The sequence below is a fragment of the Entelurus aequoreus genome, linkage group LG01 (genome assembly GCF_033978785.1).
Source record: "Entelurus aequoreus isolate RoL-2023_Sb linkage group LG01, RoL_Eaeq_v1.1, whole genome shotgun sequence".
Lineage (NCBI taxonomy): Eukaryota > Metazoa > Chordata > Actinopteri > Syngnathiformes > Syngnathidae > Entelurus > Entelurus aequoreus.
In genome coordinates, this window is record NC_084731.1 from 27,009,017 (window position 1) to 27,028,570 (window position 19,554).

Consider the following 19,554-nt stretch of genomic DNA (forward strand, 5'->3'; position numbering starts at 1 on the left):
TCCGTGATCCACAATAGAAAAAGGAGAGAGTGTGGAATCCAATGAGTCAGCTTGTACCTAAGTTACGGTCAGAGCGAAAAAAAATATGTATTTCACTGCATTCTAGTCCGTCACTCTAACGTTCCTCGTCCACGAATCTTTCATCCTCGCTCAAATTAATGGGGTAATGGTCCGAATCGCTCTAGCTGCGTTGAAAACTATAGGAAAATATGAGGGAGTGAACAACTGACAACGTCACGCTACTTCCGGTAGGGGCAAGGTTTTTTTTTATCAGAGACCAAAAGTTGTGAACTTTATCGACGTTGTTCTATACTAAATCCTTTCAGCAAAAATATGGCAATATCGCAAAATGATCAAGTATGACACATAGAATGGATCTGCTATTCCCGTTTAAATAAAAAAAAATTCATTTCAGTAGACCTTTAAATTCACTCCGTAAGCAAGCATTTAAAACTGGATGAAACTTTATAGCTGAACAAAATCACATAAGAAAAAAATGAACAGGCCAAAACTAATCGGGAGCTGAGGGAAAACAAGCAGCAAACGTGATGTCATCAATACTTCCAAAATAGGTATGTTACAGTATTTTTTATTTCCTCAGTGTCTTTATACAGGGTATATTCATACAGTTTCTGTTGACTACTTCCACATTCTCACCACATACTAACAAGTGTTTTGAAGAAAACAGTTTGGAAAAAGAAAAAGCAAAAAATCATGCACCTTGATAGTGTTTGTTGGCCGGTAAAAAACGGGAATGTTAAAAGGTGTCAGTGATGTTTCAGGAACGTGTCAGAGGCCTTGATTCCGAGTGATTTCAGGTCCCCACTTTCTTCAGATCATGCCTTTATATGTCAGCTTTACATTGTGGAGAAAGCAACAGAAAACCATACACGGCAGGCAAGCATCTCAACATCAAGGCTCCTAAGTTCATGAGTCCACAGAGGAAAGGCAGGCGTTCTCCACTAATTTACAAATCCCAACTGACTATTAAACATAGTCTCCCGAGATATCACTGTATAGCCGCGTTTGTGTCGAAAAGGTGAGATATTTGTGACAGCGAAGTTTGTCCAACACTTATGGGATAATTCAGGGCCATGTGAGAGTTAGAAGTGCGCCCAGGTTGTTCCCCTGTCTGCTGGACCACTGGGGGGAGATACGGAGAGTGACAGGCAAGATTGGTTTGAGGGGCCGAGAGGGAGGCGATGATGAGATAGGACCTTCCCTGTACTGCATGAATGGCAACCGATCCTGAGATAACAGGAGTCTGATACAAAAAACACATCACAAAAGGCACTTTATAAAATGACAGTGCTTCTGTTCTAAGGAAATTCAAGTTGAGAGTAAGAGTCAGAGGGCTTCTTCCCAGAAACATTCTCTTCAGTGTGAGACTAAAGCAAGAGATGATATTTTTGATATTCTTGAAACAATCATTAAAAGTACCGCGAGTGTGCCTCTCACAACCGCCTTGATTCATCCCCAGGCAGCTTGGGGTCCAGCACGGTGAGAGAACAACAACTTAAAAACATTACCCCTACAAATTTGCCCATGAAAGGTATAAAGCCAGAATACAGTTGCAGTGGAATTCCAAGACTGTGTCCACTCCTGACATGTCCCCGGTAGAGCCTGGGTAATGTTTCCTGGCTGCGACCCCGGGCTTTTCCAAGGGCCACCTATTCAAGACCCTCCTCTCTTGAACCCCTGGCACAGCCCCAAAGACCCCACGCACCCCCCGGCCCCTCATCTGCTCTCAGTCATCGTCGCCTCCTCCGTAAAGGTCAGCCAGCTTCTTGAAGCGAGGGCCCCAGTCATTGAGGTAGTCATAGTCCTGGTCCCCTGAGCTGGTGGAGTTGAGTGAGCTGACTGAACCGGCGGTCGAACCGTTGCCCTCGTAGTCGAACACCAGCAGGGAGTCATACGGGGGAGCTGTGGGGTCATTGTCTGCTGCCCGAAGACCCTGGAGACACGGAAAGACAGTGAGAGATTCACTGAGATATGATTACATTTTCAACACGCACTTCCTCTGTTCAATCACCCTGATATACCTCTAACATTTGAACCGATACCTGTACTCACATGTACCAATTTTCGGTACTTTTGTGTGTTCATGTGTTAATACACGTTATGCAATTAATAATAAAACATTTTTCTTTAAATTGAACACTGAGCTAATTATAATAACTGTGCTGTCCAGTTATGATATCTTGTCTCACTTGCAAGTATTACATAGTAGACTTTGCATGCAGTTGAAATTCCAAGACGTTAGGTGATAGTGGTGTATAGGCTAAGGCAGTGGTTCTTAACCTGGGTTCGATCGAACCCTACGGGTTCGGTGAGTCAGGCTCAGGGGTTCGGCGGAGGTCAAAACACACGACTCATCGTGTAAATAAAAACTTCTCCCTATCGGCGTATTACGGATACGGCAACAGCAGAAGTCAGACTGATTTGCAGGTGTGTAATTTGTTGTGAGTTTATAATAATAATAATAATACCTGGGATTTATATAGCGCTTTTCTAAGTACCCAAAGTCGCTTTACATGTTAAAAACCCATCATTCATTCACACCTGGTGGTGGTAAGCTACTTTCGTAGCCACAGCTGCCCTGGGGTAGACTGACGGAAGCGTGGCTGCCAATTTGCGCCTACGGCCCCTCCGACCACCACCTATCATTCATTCAACATTCATTCACCGGTGTGAGTGGCACCGGGGGCAAGGGTGAAGTGTCCTGCCCAAGGACACAACGGCATGGTAAGAGGCGGGGAGCGAACCTGCAACCCTCAGGTTTCTAACACGGGCGCTCTACCCACTATGCCATGCCGCCCCAGTTTATGCACTGTGTAAACAAAGTGATCAAAGAACAAAGTGATGTTCATGCACGGTTAATTTTGTGCACCAGTAAAAAAACATGGTAACACTTTAGTATGGGGAACATATTCACCATTAATTAGTTGCTTATTAACATGCAAATTAGTAACATATTGGCTCTTAACTAGTCATTATTAAGTACTTATTAATGCCTTATTCGGCATGGCCTTATTATAACCCTAACCCTCTAACCCTAACCCTAACCCTAACCAAATAACTCTAAATGAAGTCTTTGTTACTTAGAATATGTTCCCCATACTAAAGTGTTACCAAAAACATATAACTTTGTCTTGAATTTGAAAAAAACCAACATTTTATTTTTCACAAAAGAAGGGTTCGGTGAATGCGCATATGAAACTGGTGGGGTTCGGTACCTCCAAGGTTAAGAACCACTGGGCTAAGGTTTGTTGGTGTAGTCAGGAAGTAGATTTTGCCAATGAGCTAATAGTCTTGTCTTCTGTCGCACCCTAAATCGTGTTTAAATTGTAAAGTATTGTAATTATTACACACTGGCTGTTTGATTGTAACTTGCATTTAAGTTGTAGTTTCAAAATTTGGAGGCACAGAAATCGTCATGTAAAATCATTAATGCTAATTGGTATTAGGGGTGTGCAAACCACGGCCCATGGGCCAAGTGTGATCCCCGTGTGTTCAATATTTGGCCTGCGAGACGGCACAAGTTCAATAGAAAGGTGTGTTGGAGTGGTGTATCGCTATCATATATAAATAGTCAGTAGTCTAATTGCTGCATTTTGGTCACCATCTGGTGACCAATGAAAGTAACCCTTCCATTTATTGTAATGTCAGCAAGATGTAGCACAATATTTACTTGTATGACCCAATCCAGACAACCTTCCCTAGTCACGGTGCAGAATTTTTTTTTTATCAACCAGCACAAAAATTCTACACACATGGTCACACATAACACAACCTGCTCATTGAACATTGTGGATATTATTAAAAAAACAATCAACATAAGACATCAAAATGGCACCCAAGGGATGATGGGAAAATACAAAACCGTCTCTCTACAATTATCCATGTACGGCGCATTGTGGCTGCACGATATTTTTGATTGATTAAAAAAAACCTTAAGGAGGTTGTCACGGAAGTAAACATACTCTTAAATAACCAACTATAATAAATATGAATTATATACCCATTACATTATTATAACAATATGTACTCATATGTATGTATGTATATACAGTTACTTTGCATGCAGTCCGCTTTCGGCCTTCGGACAAATTTTTGAGCCCAATGCGGTACCCTAGTCCAAAAGTTTGGAAACCCCTGATGTCCGTCCATCCATCCGTCCATCCATTTTCTACCGCTTGTCCCGTTCGGGTTCGCAGGGGGTGTTGGAGCCTATCTCAGCTGCATTCGGGTATATGGTGTAAATTAACATTGAGCTAGCAAGTGGCGCCTTACTTTTAAATATGTTTTATCAGGCATACTTGCTTTGTTGGCATCAAAAATTGCAACATTTTCGAGAGGCAGTCCGGCTGAGTCCGCTATGAATGCGGCTGTTGACTAGAGATGTCCGATAATATCGGACTGCTGATATTATCGTCCGATAAATGCTTTAAAGTGTAATATCAGAAATTATCGGTATCGGTTTCAAAAAGTCAAATGTATGACTTTTTAAAACGCCGCTGTGTACACGGACGTAGGGAGAAGTACAGAGCGCCAATAAACCTTAAAGGCACTGCCTTTGCGTGCCGGCCCAATCACATAATGCTACGGCTTTTCACACACACAAGTGAATGCCCCGCATACTTGCTCAATGGCCATACAGGTCACATTGAGGGTGGATGTATAAACAACTTAAACACTGTTACAAATATGCGCCACACTGTGAACCCACACCAAACAAGAATGACAAACACATTTCGGGAGAACATCCGCACCGTAACACAACATAAACACAACAGAACAAATACCCAGAACCCCTTGCAGCACTAACTCTTCCGGGACGCTACAATATACACCCCAAACCCCCCCCCCCCCAACCCCGACCACCTCAACCTCCTCATGCTCTCTCAGGGAGAGCATGTCCCAAATTCCCAGCTGCTGTTTTGAGGCATGTTAAAAAATAATGCACTTTGTGACTTCAATAATAAATATGGCAGTGCCATGTTGGCATTTTTTTCCATAACTTGAGTTGATTTATTTTGGAAAATCTTGTTACATTGTTTAATGCATCCAGCGGGGCATCACAACACAATTAAACATAATAATGTGTTAATTCCACGACTATATATATCGGTATCGGTTGATATCGGAATCGGTAATTAAGAGTTGGACAATATCGGAATATCGGCAAAAAAGCCATTATCGGACATCTCTAATGTTGACATATTATCCATAATTCGGATGACTCACATTAATGTAAATTTTTTTGCGACCTACCAGCATGCATGGTGTGTTGTTGTTTAGTTGAAGAAAAAGTTGAAAGATGTTCATGATGAGTTCTCCAAATACCTGCGTTCCGATAAACACATCCAACTTTTCACTGTTCACATACTTTTTACATATGTGTTTAAAAATGATGTGCTCCTGCTGTGCCATATCATAAAGTTGGGTGTGTTTTCAATTCAACCCTGGGTTCAATTTTTACGCCTCTCCTAAATCTTGTGAACAGTGAGGTATGAGAATTTCACGAGATTTCCTTTAGTATTTTCGAATTTTTCACAACTTTTTAGAGGTCCATGAATGGCAACTTGCGTTGTGTTCAATGGTAATCAGTGACGTGTGCTCAGTGCGGCTGGCATTTCTTGAAAATGCCAGCCAGAAAAACACGTGTGTATCTAAACTGCTAGAAATATTTTTGTTTTCTGGTTATCTAAAGACCCATCTCACAATTATTGATCAGGGACAGTTTTTAGTGAACAAAACACAGTTCAATGCCAGATTCTTCAGTTTTTTTCAATCAAATGATATCCAATATCTAATTCTACTGTTTGCTGATAACCAGTAGGGACGAGTACTAAAACTTGATTCCATAGTGGAAACGGTAGCAACCAGACCAAAAAAAAAGAAGCTTAATTAATACCGACTCAGCCACCTGCAACAAATGCTTGAAGGTGATATTGTTGATATGTCTGCCAAGAGGAGAAAAAAATGCAGATGTACTTTGTACTTAACTTGAATACTCAAAAAGGACCCCGTTGGGTTCAAATTTCATTTCAAAAGTACAAAAAAAATGGCACATTGACAAAGCTTAACCTACTGTTACTATAACAATCTACAAGGTTAATATAGCTGGCTTCTCTTTCTTCCCCTCCATTTATCTGCTTTCTGTTGTATTTCAAGTTATCATTACATATATGTATTGTTGCATTTGAACGATTGTATTGTTGATAATAGAGGCAATTATTGTTATTATTCATTATCAATAATGCTATTTCTATTGGTATTTGTATTGCTCCATTTGTAGTGTAATAATGCTCATTGTCATTTCTGTATTATTTATTTCACTAACTGCTTCTTTGGTATCACTTTTACCATCATATTTGTACATATCCTATTTGCTGATGTTGTTCTGTTGTTGTTGTTATTGTTGTGTTTGCTGTTGTTGTTGTCTCTCTGTCTTATCCCCTTCTTGTCCCCTGCAATTTCCTCCTCTGTCTTCCTTTTTTCTCTTTCTAATCCCTCTTTAACAACTCCTCAACTAATGTTTATACACTTGAATATTGTAAGACATGGGAAAATACGGAAAAAGTTTAGTGGGATAAATCGTAGTCGTATATCACCAATCATTTCTGGTTTATAAACAAAAAAGCAACAGATATAACGTGCAAGTACTGCATGCATTGCCAGTCATACATCATGGATGAAGTCTCCTATATCTCCAGGGTGGGGCAGACTGGGTCTGACAGGATACTGTGACTCCGGGATGACAGGCCTCTCATCCACCCTGCGTACTCCCGTTGGTTTATTGATGATGTGGTCCAAGGACTCGGGTTGCTGGAGCTGGCTCAGGTCATAGTCCTGGGAAAGAGACCATAAAGGAAAGTAGGAAATAAAAGTCTGTCTCATGTTTCACCCTTCATTGACATCACTATCTTACAGCCACCGTGTTACTAATTGCATTCACTGTCTTCCAATGTAAACAATAATAATGGTCATCATGGCCAAATTCATTGGGATTTCAGAAACTAAATATTTTTGTTTGCATGCCAGATTAGGATGTCCCCTTATAGGGCAAATAACGGCTGTCAAGCTTAATGCCATAAATATGAGTTCATAATATTTTCCTTTAAAGGTGCCATTTTTTTTTTTGGCATGACCGTCGGTTTACACCGTAGTAGTGTTGCCCCGATACCAAAATTACTTCAATTATTTTCGGTACTTTTTGATACGTTTCTAAATAAAGGGGACCACAAAAATGTGCGTTATTGCATTTATTTTAACAAAAAATCTTACGGTAAATTAAACATATGTTTCTTATTGCAAGTTTGTCCTTAAATAAAATAGTGAACATACAAGACAACTTGTCTTTTATTAGTAAGTAAACAAACAAAAGGTTCCTAATTTAGTCTGCTGACATATGCAGTAGCATATTGTGTCATTTATCATTCTATTATTTTGTCAACATTATTGACAAGTGGTAGAAAATTAATTAAAAATGTACTTGTTCATTTACTGTTAATATGTGCTTACTTTCTCTTGTAACATGTTCTATCTACACCTATATTGCTTGTTCTATTATCCATCCATCCATTTCCTACCGCTTGTCCCTCTCGGAGTATCGGGGGTTGCTGGAGCCTATCCCAGCTGCATTCAGGCGGAAGGCGGAGTACACCCTGGACTAGGGTTGTACGGTATACCGGTATCAGTATAGTACCGCGATACTAATGAATCATATTCGGCAGTGGTCTCCAACCTTTTTGTAGCTGGGGACCGGTCAACGCCTGAAAATTTGTCCCACGGACCGGAGGGGGTGGGGTGTTGGGGGGTGATTTTTTTTTTTTTTTAATTAATTTATTTATTTTTCATAAAGAAATACAATCATGTGTGCTTACGGACTGTATCCCTGCAGACTGTATTGATATATATTGATAAATAATGTATATATTGTGTTTTTTATGTTGATTTAATTAAAAAAAATAAATAAATAAATAAATATATATATATATATATATATATATATATATTTTTTTTTAAATTTCTTGCGCGGCCCGGTACCAATCGGTCCGCGGAGGTTGGGGACCACTGATATTCGGTACTATACCGCCTCTGAAAAGTACAAAATAATACAATGATAAATGACACAATATGTTACTGCATATGTCAGCAGACTAAATTAGGAGTCTTTGTTTGTTTACCTACTACTAAAAGACAATTTTTGTTCTATGTTCACTATTTTATTTGAGGACAAACTTGCAATGATAAACATATGTTTAATGTACCGTAAGATTTTTTGTTAAAATAAAGTCAATAATGCAATTTTTTGTGGTCCCCTTTATTTAGAAAAGTACCGAAAAGTATCAAAATAATGTTGGTACCGGTACCGGTACCAACATATTGGTATCGGGACAACACTACACTTGACAATTCGCCAGCTCGCTTACTCTATTATCCTTTCTTTATTTCAAATGACTGTATATATATGAAGACTAACGGTAACACCCACATTTCCCCCTGGGGATTAATAACATACAGTATTTCTGATTATGATTCTGATTTATTGTAAATGATTGACGGGCCTACCTATAACCAATGGATTTGATCATAACATCTAAGGACTAGAAAGAAGTGTGCATTGCTCCGAACTAACAGCAAACTTTTCGAAAAGCCAACTTCCAAACAATGAGAGAGAATTTGACTTGAACATTTGTTTTAAGGTGCACAAAACAGCAAACATTGCTTGACACTGCCACACGCCCACACTCACCCGCCAAACAGAAAACATTGGTTTGGTATTCATATGCTAATCACTCTGAAGTGCTTGCCAATTAATATTAATGGGTGGTTTTGGTGAGGCTGAATTCAGTCATTTGTCAGCACAAATACCCACACGGTATGTCACACGTGGAGTCGTTTTATGGAATCATTTGTTGCATTTTGCAGCTGCACCTGCTGAATCCTCACACAGGCGTCTAATAAACAGACGCCATTATGTCAATATTAGCTTTAAAAGCTGTGCGTGGGAGGCGGAAAACAATACAAGTGAATGCTTGTGCAGATCAGTGTTTAAGGTTAAAGACACTATACTGTTTGCGTAAAAGTATTGGGACAGCTGGCATTTGCAGCCATAGTTCCTGTATACGAGTGCTAAAAGTACAGTCGTGCTCATAAGTTTACACACCCTGGGAGAATTTATGATTTCTTGGCCATTCTTCAGAGAATATGAATGATAACACAAAAACCTTTCTTCCACTCATGCTTAATGGTTGTGTGAAGCTATTTATTGGCAAACAACTGTGTTTACTCTTTTTAAATCAAAATGACACAAAAAAGTACCCAAATGACCCTGATCAAAAGTTTACATACCCCAGTGACTTCGGTCTGATAACATGCACAAACGTTGACACAAACAGGTTTGAATGGCTAATCAAGGTTCCAATCCTCACCTGTGACATGTTTGTTTGTAATTAATGTGTGTGTATACAAGGTCAGTGAGTTTCTGAGCTTCTGACAGACCATTGCATCTTTCATCCAGTGCTGCACAGATGTTTCTGGATTCTGAGTCATGGTAAAGGCAAAATAATTGTCAAAGGATCTGCGAGAAAAGGTAATTGAACTGCATAAAACAGGAAAGGGGTAGAAAAAGATATCCAAGGAATTGAGAATGCCAATCAGCAGTGTTCAAACGCTGATTAAGAAGTGGAAAATGAGGGATTCGGGTAGACCAGCAAAGATTTCAGCCACAACTGCCAGGAAAATAGTTTGAGATGCAAAGAAAAATCCACAAATAACTTCAGCTGAAATACAGGACTCTCTGAAAAATTGTGGTGTGGCTGTTTCAAGATGCACAATAAGGAGGCACTTGAAGAAAAATGGGCTGCGTGGTCGAGTTGCCAGAAGAAAGCCATTTCTGCGCAAATGTCACAAAGTATCCCGCTTACATTACGCTAAACAGCACAGAGACAAGCCTCAAAACTTCTGGAACAAAGTCATTTGGAGTGATGGCTTTCTTCTGGCGACTCGACCATGCAGCCCATTTTCCTTCAAGTGCCTCCTTATTGTGCATCTTGAAACAGCCACACCACAATTTTATTCACTGCAGTAGGGCCCCACAGCACACTGGATTCCAGTTAATTGAAATACCACAACACTGGATATTTTTCAGATAAGTCAAATTTAATTTAAGAACTTGCACACAAAGCAACACTGGAGGTGACTATGACGTGCGCATTTTCCGCGCATGCGTACTAGGTTGCGTTGCGCCGGCAGACGGAGAGGGTCTTAAACGGTGGCATTGTTGTGTGTGGACACGGATAAGGTTAGGTGGGATTTACCCTGGATAACCTTATCCGACTTAGTGTAAACGGGGCCTTAGCCTTTCTCGGAGAAAAATGCCCTATGCGTGTACAAACCGTTCAAATCGCAAAAAGGATACACGTTTCAGAGAGAATGCCACGATCACGTAACGGCCACCATTAAAGAGACAACCGGACATTATTTTTCCAACTGGGGAAAAAAATGCACTTTGAGGCACTATTTTGTTCAATATTTATCAATATTATTATTATTATATTATTATTATTATAATATTATATTGTAAATTTTTGCTTACAGAAATGAGAGTTCATTCTATATTTTTGTTTGTTTATTTATTTAGAATAACTAAACGTTATTTACCTTCCAATTACAATACAATGGTAAACATTTCTACAGTAATGAGAAATAAAAGTTGATATATCCTTTTAAATAGTTACTCGCATTATTATTGTGTATTATAATATCATTACATTATAATCACTGTATCGTGTTTCTGTTTTTTTTCCCTTCCGTTTAAGAGCATGATGTAGACAAAAGCTCCGAGTCTACATGAAGCCAAATATTTTTGAAAGTAAACTACTGCATATTGTTTTAATGTGTGGTACTTTGAGACAAGAATGTGTTGATTGACAGTCTAAAAGTAGCATGTCTTCCTTCACTGTTTTGTTCGCAGTTGTATGTATTTTTATATATATTTATGCTTGTGCAGCCCTTTGAGACACTTGTTCAAACCCCGGCCGAGTCATACCAAAGACTATAAAAATGGGACCCATTACCTCCCTGCTTGGCACTCAGCATCAAGGGTTGGAATTGGGGGGTTAAATCACCAAAAATGATTCCCGGGCGCGGCCACCGCTGCTGCTCACTGCTCCCCTCACCTCCCAGGGGGTGATCAAGAGTGATGAGTCAAATGCAGAGGTTAATTTCGCCACACCTAGTGTGTGTGACAATCATTGGTACTTTAAGTTTTTTAACTTTTTATTAAGGGCTATATAAATAAACCTTGATTGATTGATTGATTAGTAAGAAGAAGAAGGGAGTATTATATAAAGAAGGTATATGTACCACTACTATATAGTTTATTATGCATGGGGAAAAAAAGCATAGCTCTCATAGATTTACACTGAGTAGCAGCTGTTGTTTAAGCTCAGAGAGCAAATTTATGAAAAAACAAACAACAGAAAACTTGCATTCCCGCTGACCTCAATTTGCCAAGTCTAGTTCAGTTCTACACCACCAGGGAGTTCTTCTCCGTGTTATCCCCCTTTCATTTGGGAAGGTAATGGAAGTTTTGTGTTCTGCATGTCAAAGATGCATGTGCCCGGTAACAGCTTTTTATGATTTAGGCGAGGGGGGGTTGAATACATTCACTGTATACCTGATCTTCCTCTCCTCCGCCTTCCTCGTCATATTTGAGAATGTTGTCCCGGACATCATCCTCGGGGTCGATCAGCAGCGGCTTTGCCTGCTTTTCCTTCTCTCTGCGCTTCATCCACACCACAAACAAGAGCACCATGCCTGCAAGGAACAGGCAGCAAAGCATCAGTGGCACAGAGGTACACATTTATAGTAAAGCAATTGTTTTGAGGAGCATAGATGACATGCATGTTGACAACACAACAGTGTGATGATTCAAAACCAAACAACAACAGTCCTCTTAATTAGAGATGTCCGATAATATCGGACTGCCGATATCATCGGCCGATTTAAAATGTAATGTCGGAAATTATCGGTATCGGTTTCAAAAAGTAAAATGTATGACTTTTTAAAACGCCGCTGTACGGAGTGATACATGGATGTAGGGAGAAGTACAGAGCGCCAAAAAACCTTAAAGGCACTGCCTTTGCGTGCCAGCCCAATCACATAATATCTACGGCTTTTCACACACACAAGTGAATGCAACGCATACTTGGTCAACAGCCATACAGGTCACACTGAGGGTTGCCGTATAAACAACTTTAACACTGTTACAAATATGCGCCACACTGTGAACCCACACCAAACAAGAATGACAAACACATTTCGGGAGAACATCCGCACCGTAACACAACAGAACAAATACCCAGAATCCCTTGCAGCACTAACTTTTCCGGGACGCTAAAATATACACCCCCCGCTACCCCCTACCCCTCGCACCTCAACCTCCTCATGCTCTCTCAGGGAGAGCATGTCCCAAATTCCAAGCTGCTGTTTTGAGGCATCTAAAAAAAAAAAAGCACTTTGTGACTTCAATAATAAATATGGCAGTGCCATGTTGGCATTTATTTCCATAACTTGAGTTGATTTATTTTGGAAAACCTTGTTACATTGTTTAATGCATCCAGCGGGGCATCACAACAAAATTAGGCATAATAATGTGTTAATTCCACGACTGTATATATCGGTATCGGTTGATATCGGTATCAGTAATTAAGAGTTGGACAATATGGGAATATCGGCAAAAAAGCCATTATCGGACATCTCTACTCTTAATTCTAAATTGCAGTTTCTCTTCTGACTGCTATTCATATTTTTGTGTAAATTGCTTGCGATTGATTTCAAAACTTAACGACTAAAATAAGATTTTAGCCATCCAGCAGGCAAAGTAATTTATGTAGCAGTGTGAATTTGTCTGTTCACTCGAGCCCCGGACTCCAAAAAGCAATCGTGGAAGCCCTCCGCTGTCAGCTCTTAAAGCGTTGAAAAGTGAGGTTTACACAACATACCGTCGCACGGCCACACTAGCAAACTCCGTTGCTTGCACTTAAGTCTCGCCAATGCGGAGATGTGTTATTGATGAGGCAGGAGTTGAAGGTGAAGTGGATCAAAAAGCCGGTCAACTTGATTGTTGCGGTTAAAAAAGCATTGATTAGCTGCAGTGTGAACCCGCAAATGAAAGTCTCGTTTGATGACTCTACCGATCGTCACAAAATAATGATAGAACATGTCCTAACTTGTTCACTGGTCCTCATATGTAAGGTACTTTTCCTTGTTGATGTCTCAAGAAGGGTAGAAATACAACAACACACACACACACACACACACACACGCACACGCACACACACACACACGCACACACACACACACACACACACACACACACACACACACACACACACACACACACACACACACACACACACACACACACACACACACACACACACACACACACACACACACACACACACTTGCAATGATATAGCAAACAAGGTACAGTTACTAATCGATAATGTAGTAAAGACACTCATAAACAACTTAACCTAGTTCACCATTTAAATCTGCATTTACTGTTCTTTAGTCTAACCCAGGGGTCGGCAACCCAACATGTTTAAAGAGCCATATTGGACCAAAAATACAAAAACAAATCTGTCTGGAGCCGCAAAAAATTAAAAGCCATATTACATACAGATAGTGTGTCATGAGATATAAATTGAATTAAGATGACTTAAAGGAAACTAAATGACCTCAAATATAGCTACAAATGAGGCATAATGCTGCAATGTGTACATATAGCTAGCCTAAATAGCATGTTAGCATCGATTAGCTTGCAGTCATGCACTGACCAAATATGTCTGACTAGCACTCCACACAAGTCAATAACCTCAACAAAACTCACCTTTGTGCATTCACGCACAACGTTAAAAGTGTGGTGGACAGAATGAGACAGAAAAAGAAGTGGCATAAAACACGTCCTAGAAAGCCGGAGAAAGTTATATTTGTAAACAAACTACGGTGAGTTCAAGGACCGCCAAAATTAGTAGGACAAAACGGCGCTTGCCAAATACTCGAATCAGTGAAGCATGTTTAATATAAACAGTGTGCTTTATAACAATTAGGGAGGTTTGCGTCATGTTTGTCCTCCTACGGAAACCATATTAAAACAAAAACTTTTTTTTTTCCTCATCTTTTTCCATTTTTCATATATTTTTAAAAAAGCTCCTGAGAGCCACTAGGGCGGCGCTAAAGAGCCGCATGCGGCTCTAGAGCCGCGGGTTGCCGACCCCTGGTCTAACCAGTTGTTTAAACAAACAAGCTTATTTACCTTTTCAGATGACAAAGCCGATCTCTTTTATTTTTTCCTTGTGATTACTTACAGATGTTCAATGTTCTCGATTAAGCAAAGTAAATTCCCAATTCAGCCAGTAGTTGCAACTTGATGCTCTTGTTTGTGTAGTAGAGTTGGTTTACCCCTGCTGTAAGTGTGCCTCCCCAAGGTATTGTACGACTGATCAGTAGTGGTGATACGAATGACATCTTCTTGCAGGACTTGGTCTTCACAGATGTTAAGTGGTTTACACGCGATGTGGTACTTTTCTTGACAACATTAAAGCAGTGAATTTTGGCCGCGCAGTTAGCGGCACCATCCTCGAGTATGTGTTTGGCTTTTGGATAGTATTTTGAACTTGATGCGCGCCGATGACAAGAACGTTTGTTGCTGCAGTAACAAGAAGTTATCTCAGTTTATCTAAAGTTCTGTTTTGAAGCATAATTAGGCGCCTCTTATCGCGACCACATACCATGTAAAATGCGCGCGTCTTCCGGTAACGCAATATAATTTTTTGTATTACTAACATGCGGTAATGCGTCAACAATAACAGCCTTATATATATATATATATATATATATATATATATATATATATATATATATATATATATATATATATATATATATATATATATATATATATATATATATATATTTTTATATATATATATATACGCTAGGTCAGGAAAAAACACACAGGTTAAAATCCCCTGAAGAGCAGGGAAACCTGCGAAACACGCTTGTAGGGATGAAATAGCCTCTGTGTTTTTTCCTGACCTAGCGTATATTCCGCTCTACCCCGGTATTGAGCACTGTGTAACGGGTAAACCACAGTAACCTCGACTATATACAGTCGTGGTCAAAAGTTTACATACACTTGTAAAGGACATAATGTCATGGCTGTCTTGAGTTTCCAATAATTTCTACAACTCTAATTTTTTTGCGGTAGGGTGATTGGAGCACATACTTGTTGGTCACAAAAAACATTCATGAAGTTTGGATCTTTTAAGAGTTTATTATGGGTCTAGTGAAAATGGGACCGAATCTCCTGGGTCAAAAGTATACATACAGCAATGTTAATATTTGGTTACATGTCCCTTGGCAAGTTTCGCTGCAATAAGGCTGCGTTTTTGACAATGAAAAAGGAGGATTACCTCCAAAATTCTTCAGGACAACCTAAAATCCTCAGCCCGGAGGTTGGGTCTTGGGCGCAGTTGGGTGTTCCAACAGGACAATGACCCCAAACACACGTCAAAAGTGGTAAAGGAATGGCTAAATCAGGCTAGCATGAAGGTTTTTAGAATGGCCTTCCCAAAGTCCTGACTCAAACGTGTGGACAATGCTGAAGAAACAAGTCCATGTCAGAAAACCAACACATTTAGCTGAACTGCACCAATTTTGTCAAGAGGAGTGGTCAAAAATTCAACCAGAAGCTTTCCAGAAGCTTGCGGATGGCTACCAAAATTTCCGTATTGCATGTAACCAAATATTAACATTGCTGTATGTATACTTTTGACCCAACAGATTTGGTCACATTTTCAGTAGACCCATAATAAATTCATAAAAGAACCAAACTTCATGATTGTTTTTTGTGAACAAGAAGTATGTGCTCCAATCACTCTATCACAAAAAAATAAGAGTTGTAGAAGGTATTGGAAACTCAAGACAGCCATTCACAAGTGTATGTAAACTTTTGACCACGACTGTATATATATACAGTATAGTAGTGGGGCACTGCCTGGTTGCAAGGTAATGCACTGGCTCATGTTACTGTTGCTTGGAAAGCTCATTATTTGTACTTACTGAGTAGTACAATGATGCAGATGAGTATGGCAATGATGGCCCCCGTGCCGAGGCCGGCGGCCGCAACAGCGCCCGTGGCGCTGCAGTCCCCGTTGTGGTCACACGGACACACTTTGATTCTGATCATAGAGCGGTTGGACAGTTGAGGGTTCCCGGAATCGGACACAGTGATGGGAATCTCGTACACGCCCGCTTCCAAGTAAGGAATCCTCAACCTGAGCTGAGCATAGTCACCTAAAGAACGAATGTAGAGAAATATCAGTAAATGGGTAGGAGGAGGAACAAATAATGAAAGATTAGACAAATCATGGACAAGGTTGGGTGTGTAAATCGCTGCAATGTGGATGAGGAGATACTTTTCAGATGTGGCACGGATACACAACATGTAAGATCCAGCATGTATCAGTCAGTCACAGAGACGCCAGTTCCAGTGGGAGAAGACTTCAGGTATGTGATCAGATTTGTCCTCAAGGCAACTGTTGATACATCCATCCGGGTGGATTATTTGACAGATGGGCTACTCGGGGGACAAGGAGATGAATGGATCTCATTTGTCACAAATGATAGATCATATGTCAACACTGGATGGAACTTGTATCTCTCACTGAGACATTTTGCTAGACTTTAACTTTGGTGCTATTTGTTTTGTTCTTCAATCCTTTTTGGTCATATATAATATATATAATGCACTCGCATCTCATAATTGGACTTCCCAATGAACGCACCATTAAATCACTTGCAGTTAGTGCTGTGAAATGATTAACATTTTAAATCAGATTAATCACATGGTTTCTATTGATTAATCACCAATAAATAAGTCATTTTTCATCAATATTAATCATGTTTAATTTTGCATAAGCAAAGCGAGTTAAAAAAAACAGTACACAGAGCCTGATCTACCAAGGTCCAAAAAACAAGTGCTAAATTGAGTGTGGGAATTCTAAAATTGTGTGTACTATTAGTGGGCGCGTTGCAGGTGATCTTCTAAGACTGAGTGGTACAGACTGCCCTATTTAAAATATTTTTTTGTCACCTGGGAGACACTCGTTTCCCTCCACATGTATGGCGTTTTGTCATGTTGTTGAACATGTAGCACACAAATATAACATGCACCACCTTTGCTAGTTTATATTAAAGGGCGATCTAGACAACATAACCTAACTGAAAGTACGCTCTGGGAGTTGCTGCAGGGTTGTGATTTTGCGCCTGGAATGATCCAGGTGCAAGAAAATGCATATTACAATGACTGAGCTGCTTTGTCATCTGAGGAAACACATTTTTTTATTCATACTGCAAATTATTTTCCACTTGGCAAGATTTAAAATTACTGTGTATTCCTAGAAAAGACCTACAGTATTTACTTATTTTAGACATTGACTATAGGTCATAATCTTAATTTTAAAATGAATAATTATATTTAGTCTATTCTTGTTTGAAAATGTTCAAATTGAGAAAATAACTATTGTGATGAGGTGGCGACTTGTCCAGGGTGTACCCCGCCTTCCGCCCGAATGCAGCTGAGATAGGCTCCAGCACCCCCCGCGACCCCGAACGGGACAAGCGGTAAAAAATGGATGGATGCAACTATTCAAATAAGATATTTTTGTTTTCCCCACATAGAAACTCCTGTTTAAAGTTTTCTGCCACATCCCAAGGATGCTTAATTTAAGAATTGCAAGTTGAATAATGCTTGTTTGCAGAATAATATACTTATTTGTATTTTAAAAATCATGCTAATTTCTAGATACCTGTATACAAATCTTAAGTTCTCATGTCTTAAAACAGGGGTCCCCAAACTTTTTGACCCTGGGGCCGCATTGGGTTAAAACAATTTGGCCGAGGGCTGGGCTGTGTGTATATATATATATATATATATATATATATATATATATATATATATATATATATATATATATATATATATATATATATATATATATATATACGTTAGGTCAGGAAAAAAACAGAGGCTATTTCATCCCTACAAGCCTGTTTTGCAGGAAGAAACCTGCGAAACAGGCTTGTAGGGATGAAATAGCCTCTGAGTTTTTTCCTGACCTAACGTATATTCCGCTCTACCCCGGTGTTGAGCACTGTATGACGGATAAACCACAGAAACCTCCGATATATATATATATATATATATATGTATATATATATATATGTATATATATATATATATATATATATATATATATATATATATATATATATATATATATATATATATATATATATATATATACATATAAATATATATATATATATATTCCTCGCACACTAATTGACTGAAACTTGATGTCACGTTATCAATGGAAAAAAGCATTATCAATGGAAAAAGGCATTTTTAGACAATATGAGCAGCTAGGAGACACCAAGAGTAACAAGCGGTAGAAAATGGATTATAAAGGTCAGGTTAAAAAAATTTAAATAAAAAAAAAAAATAAATAAAAATGTATTTATTTATTTATCTTTTTTAATCTTGGGACTTCCCGCGGACCGAATTTTAGACGCCGGCGGGCCAGATCCGTAGTCTGGGGACCCCTGTTTTATAAAGTAAAAGTAAGTAGTCGCATGGACAGATAATTTCACTGGTTTTTAGAATTTTTCTCCTAAAATCTAGTCTATTATCTTATATTTTGTCAGCTCATTTTTGCAGTGTAGCGTCCTCCATTTTGACTTGTGTGCTTCTGCAGCCTGTCACTAGTACATTCACGCATTTGCGGTGCTAACACTACTTGGACACACTTGGACACAGATGTGTTTTTTAGGGATTTATAGTCATTCTGCACTCGAGATGTATTCATTGCATTAAAATATTTCAACAGATTAATAATGCCGGTGTATTATCTGAATTATTATGTTGATTCTGACAGCCCTACTTGCAAATATAATTAGGATAGAATGAAATTACCGCTGAGTCTGGTAATGGTCCAGTTGCGGCGCACACTGGGAGGAAATGTCGGCAGCTCGAACCCAAACGGCCCCACATTGGGGTCGGAGTCGGCGTCCGAAGCGGTGATATTTATCCTAGAATTGGGGCGTGCTCGTTGACACACTTGGCCCTCCTGGGGTATAAGTACTGGCGGGTTGTCGTTCACATCGATCAGGTAGATCTGGAGGGTTCCTGTCCCGCTGGCTTGAGGAGAACCTGCAGGGAGGAGAAGGAGGCGTACAGATCAAAGGAGGCAAGAGGAGAACCACTTGAAGAAGTGATGAGATGGTAATGTAGAGACAGAGTGAGGCAGGGGAGGTGAGCTGAAAACAAATGCAGATGGTGCATGAAACAAGAGAGAAGAGTTGGAGGCAGTCTGGCGATGAAGAATTCTGTTATCTATACCCAGCACTGCAGGCGGACACACACTTTGACAAGAAACACACGCTCTGAGCAGCGCAGTCCAAGAATTAGCT

At 39.6% G+C, this 19,554-nt stretch overlaps 1 protein-coding gene across 4 annotated transcripts in view; it reads right to left on the reverse strand.

The window, feature by feature from the left end:
* Positions 1–346: 346 nt before the first annotated feature.
* cdh4 (cadherin 4, type 1, R-cadherin (retinal)) overlaps positions 347–19,554 on the reverse strand; it is a 620,224-nt gene continuing 601,016 nt past the window's right edge. For 3 of the 4 annotated variants that reach the window (XM_062046835.1, XM_062046825.1, XM_062046843.1), the window contains 5 exons: positions 19,058–19,294; positions 16,144–16,377; positions 11,690–11,829; positions 6,691–6,855; positions 347–1,954 (listed from right to left, as the gene is read on the reverse strand). In XM_062046835.1, coding sequence (XP_061902819.1) covers positions 1,748–1,954; positions 6,691–6,855; positions 11,690–11,829; positions 16,144–16,377; positions 19,058–19,294 — 983 coding nt within the window. In that variant the 3' untranslated portion in view covers positions 347–1,747. The remainder of the gene's footprint in view (positions 1,955–6,690; positions 6,856–11,689; positions 11,830–16,143; positions 16,378–19,057; positions 19,295–19,554) is intronic. The other variant, XM_062046851.1, reaches the window with a different exon arrangement.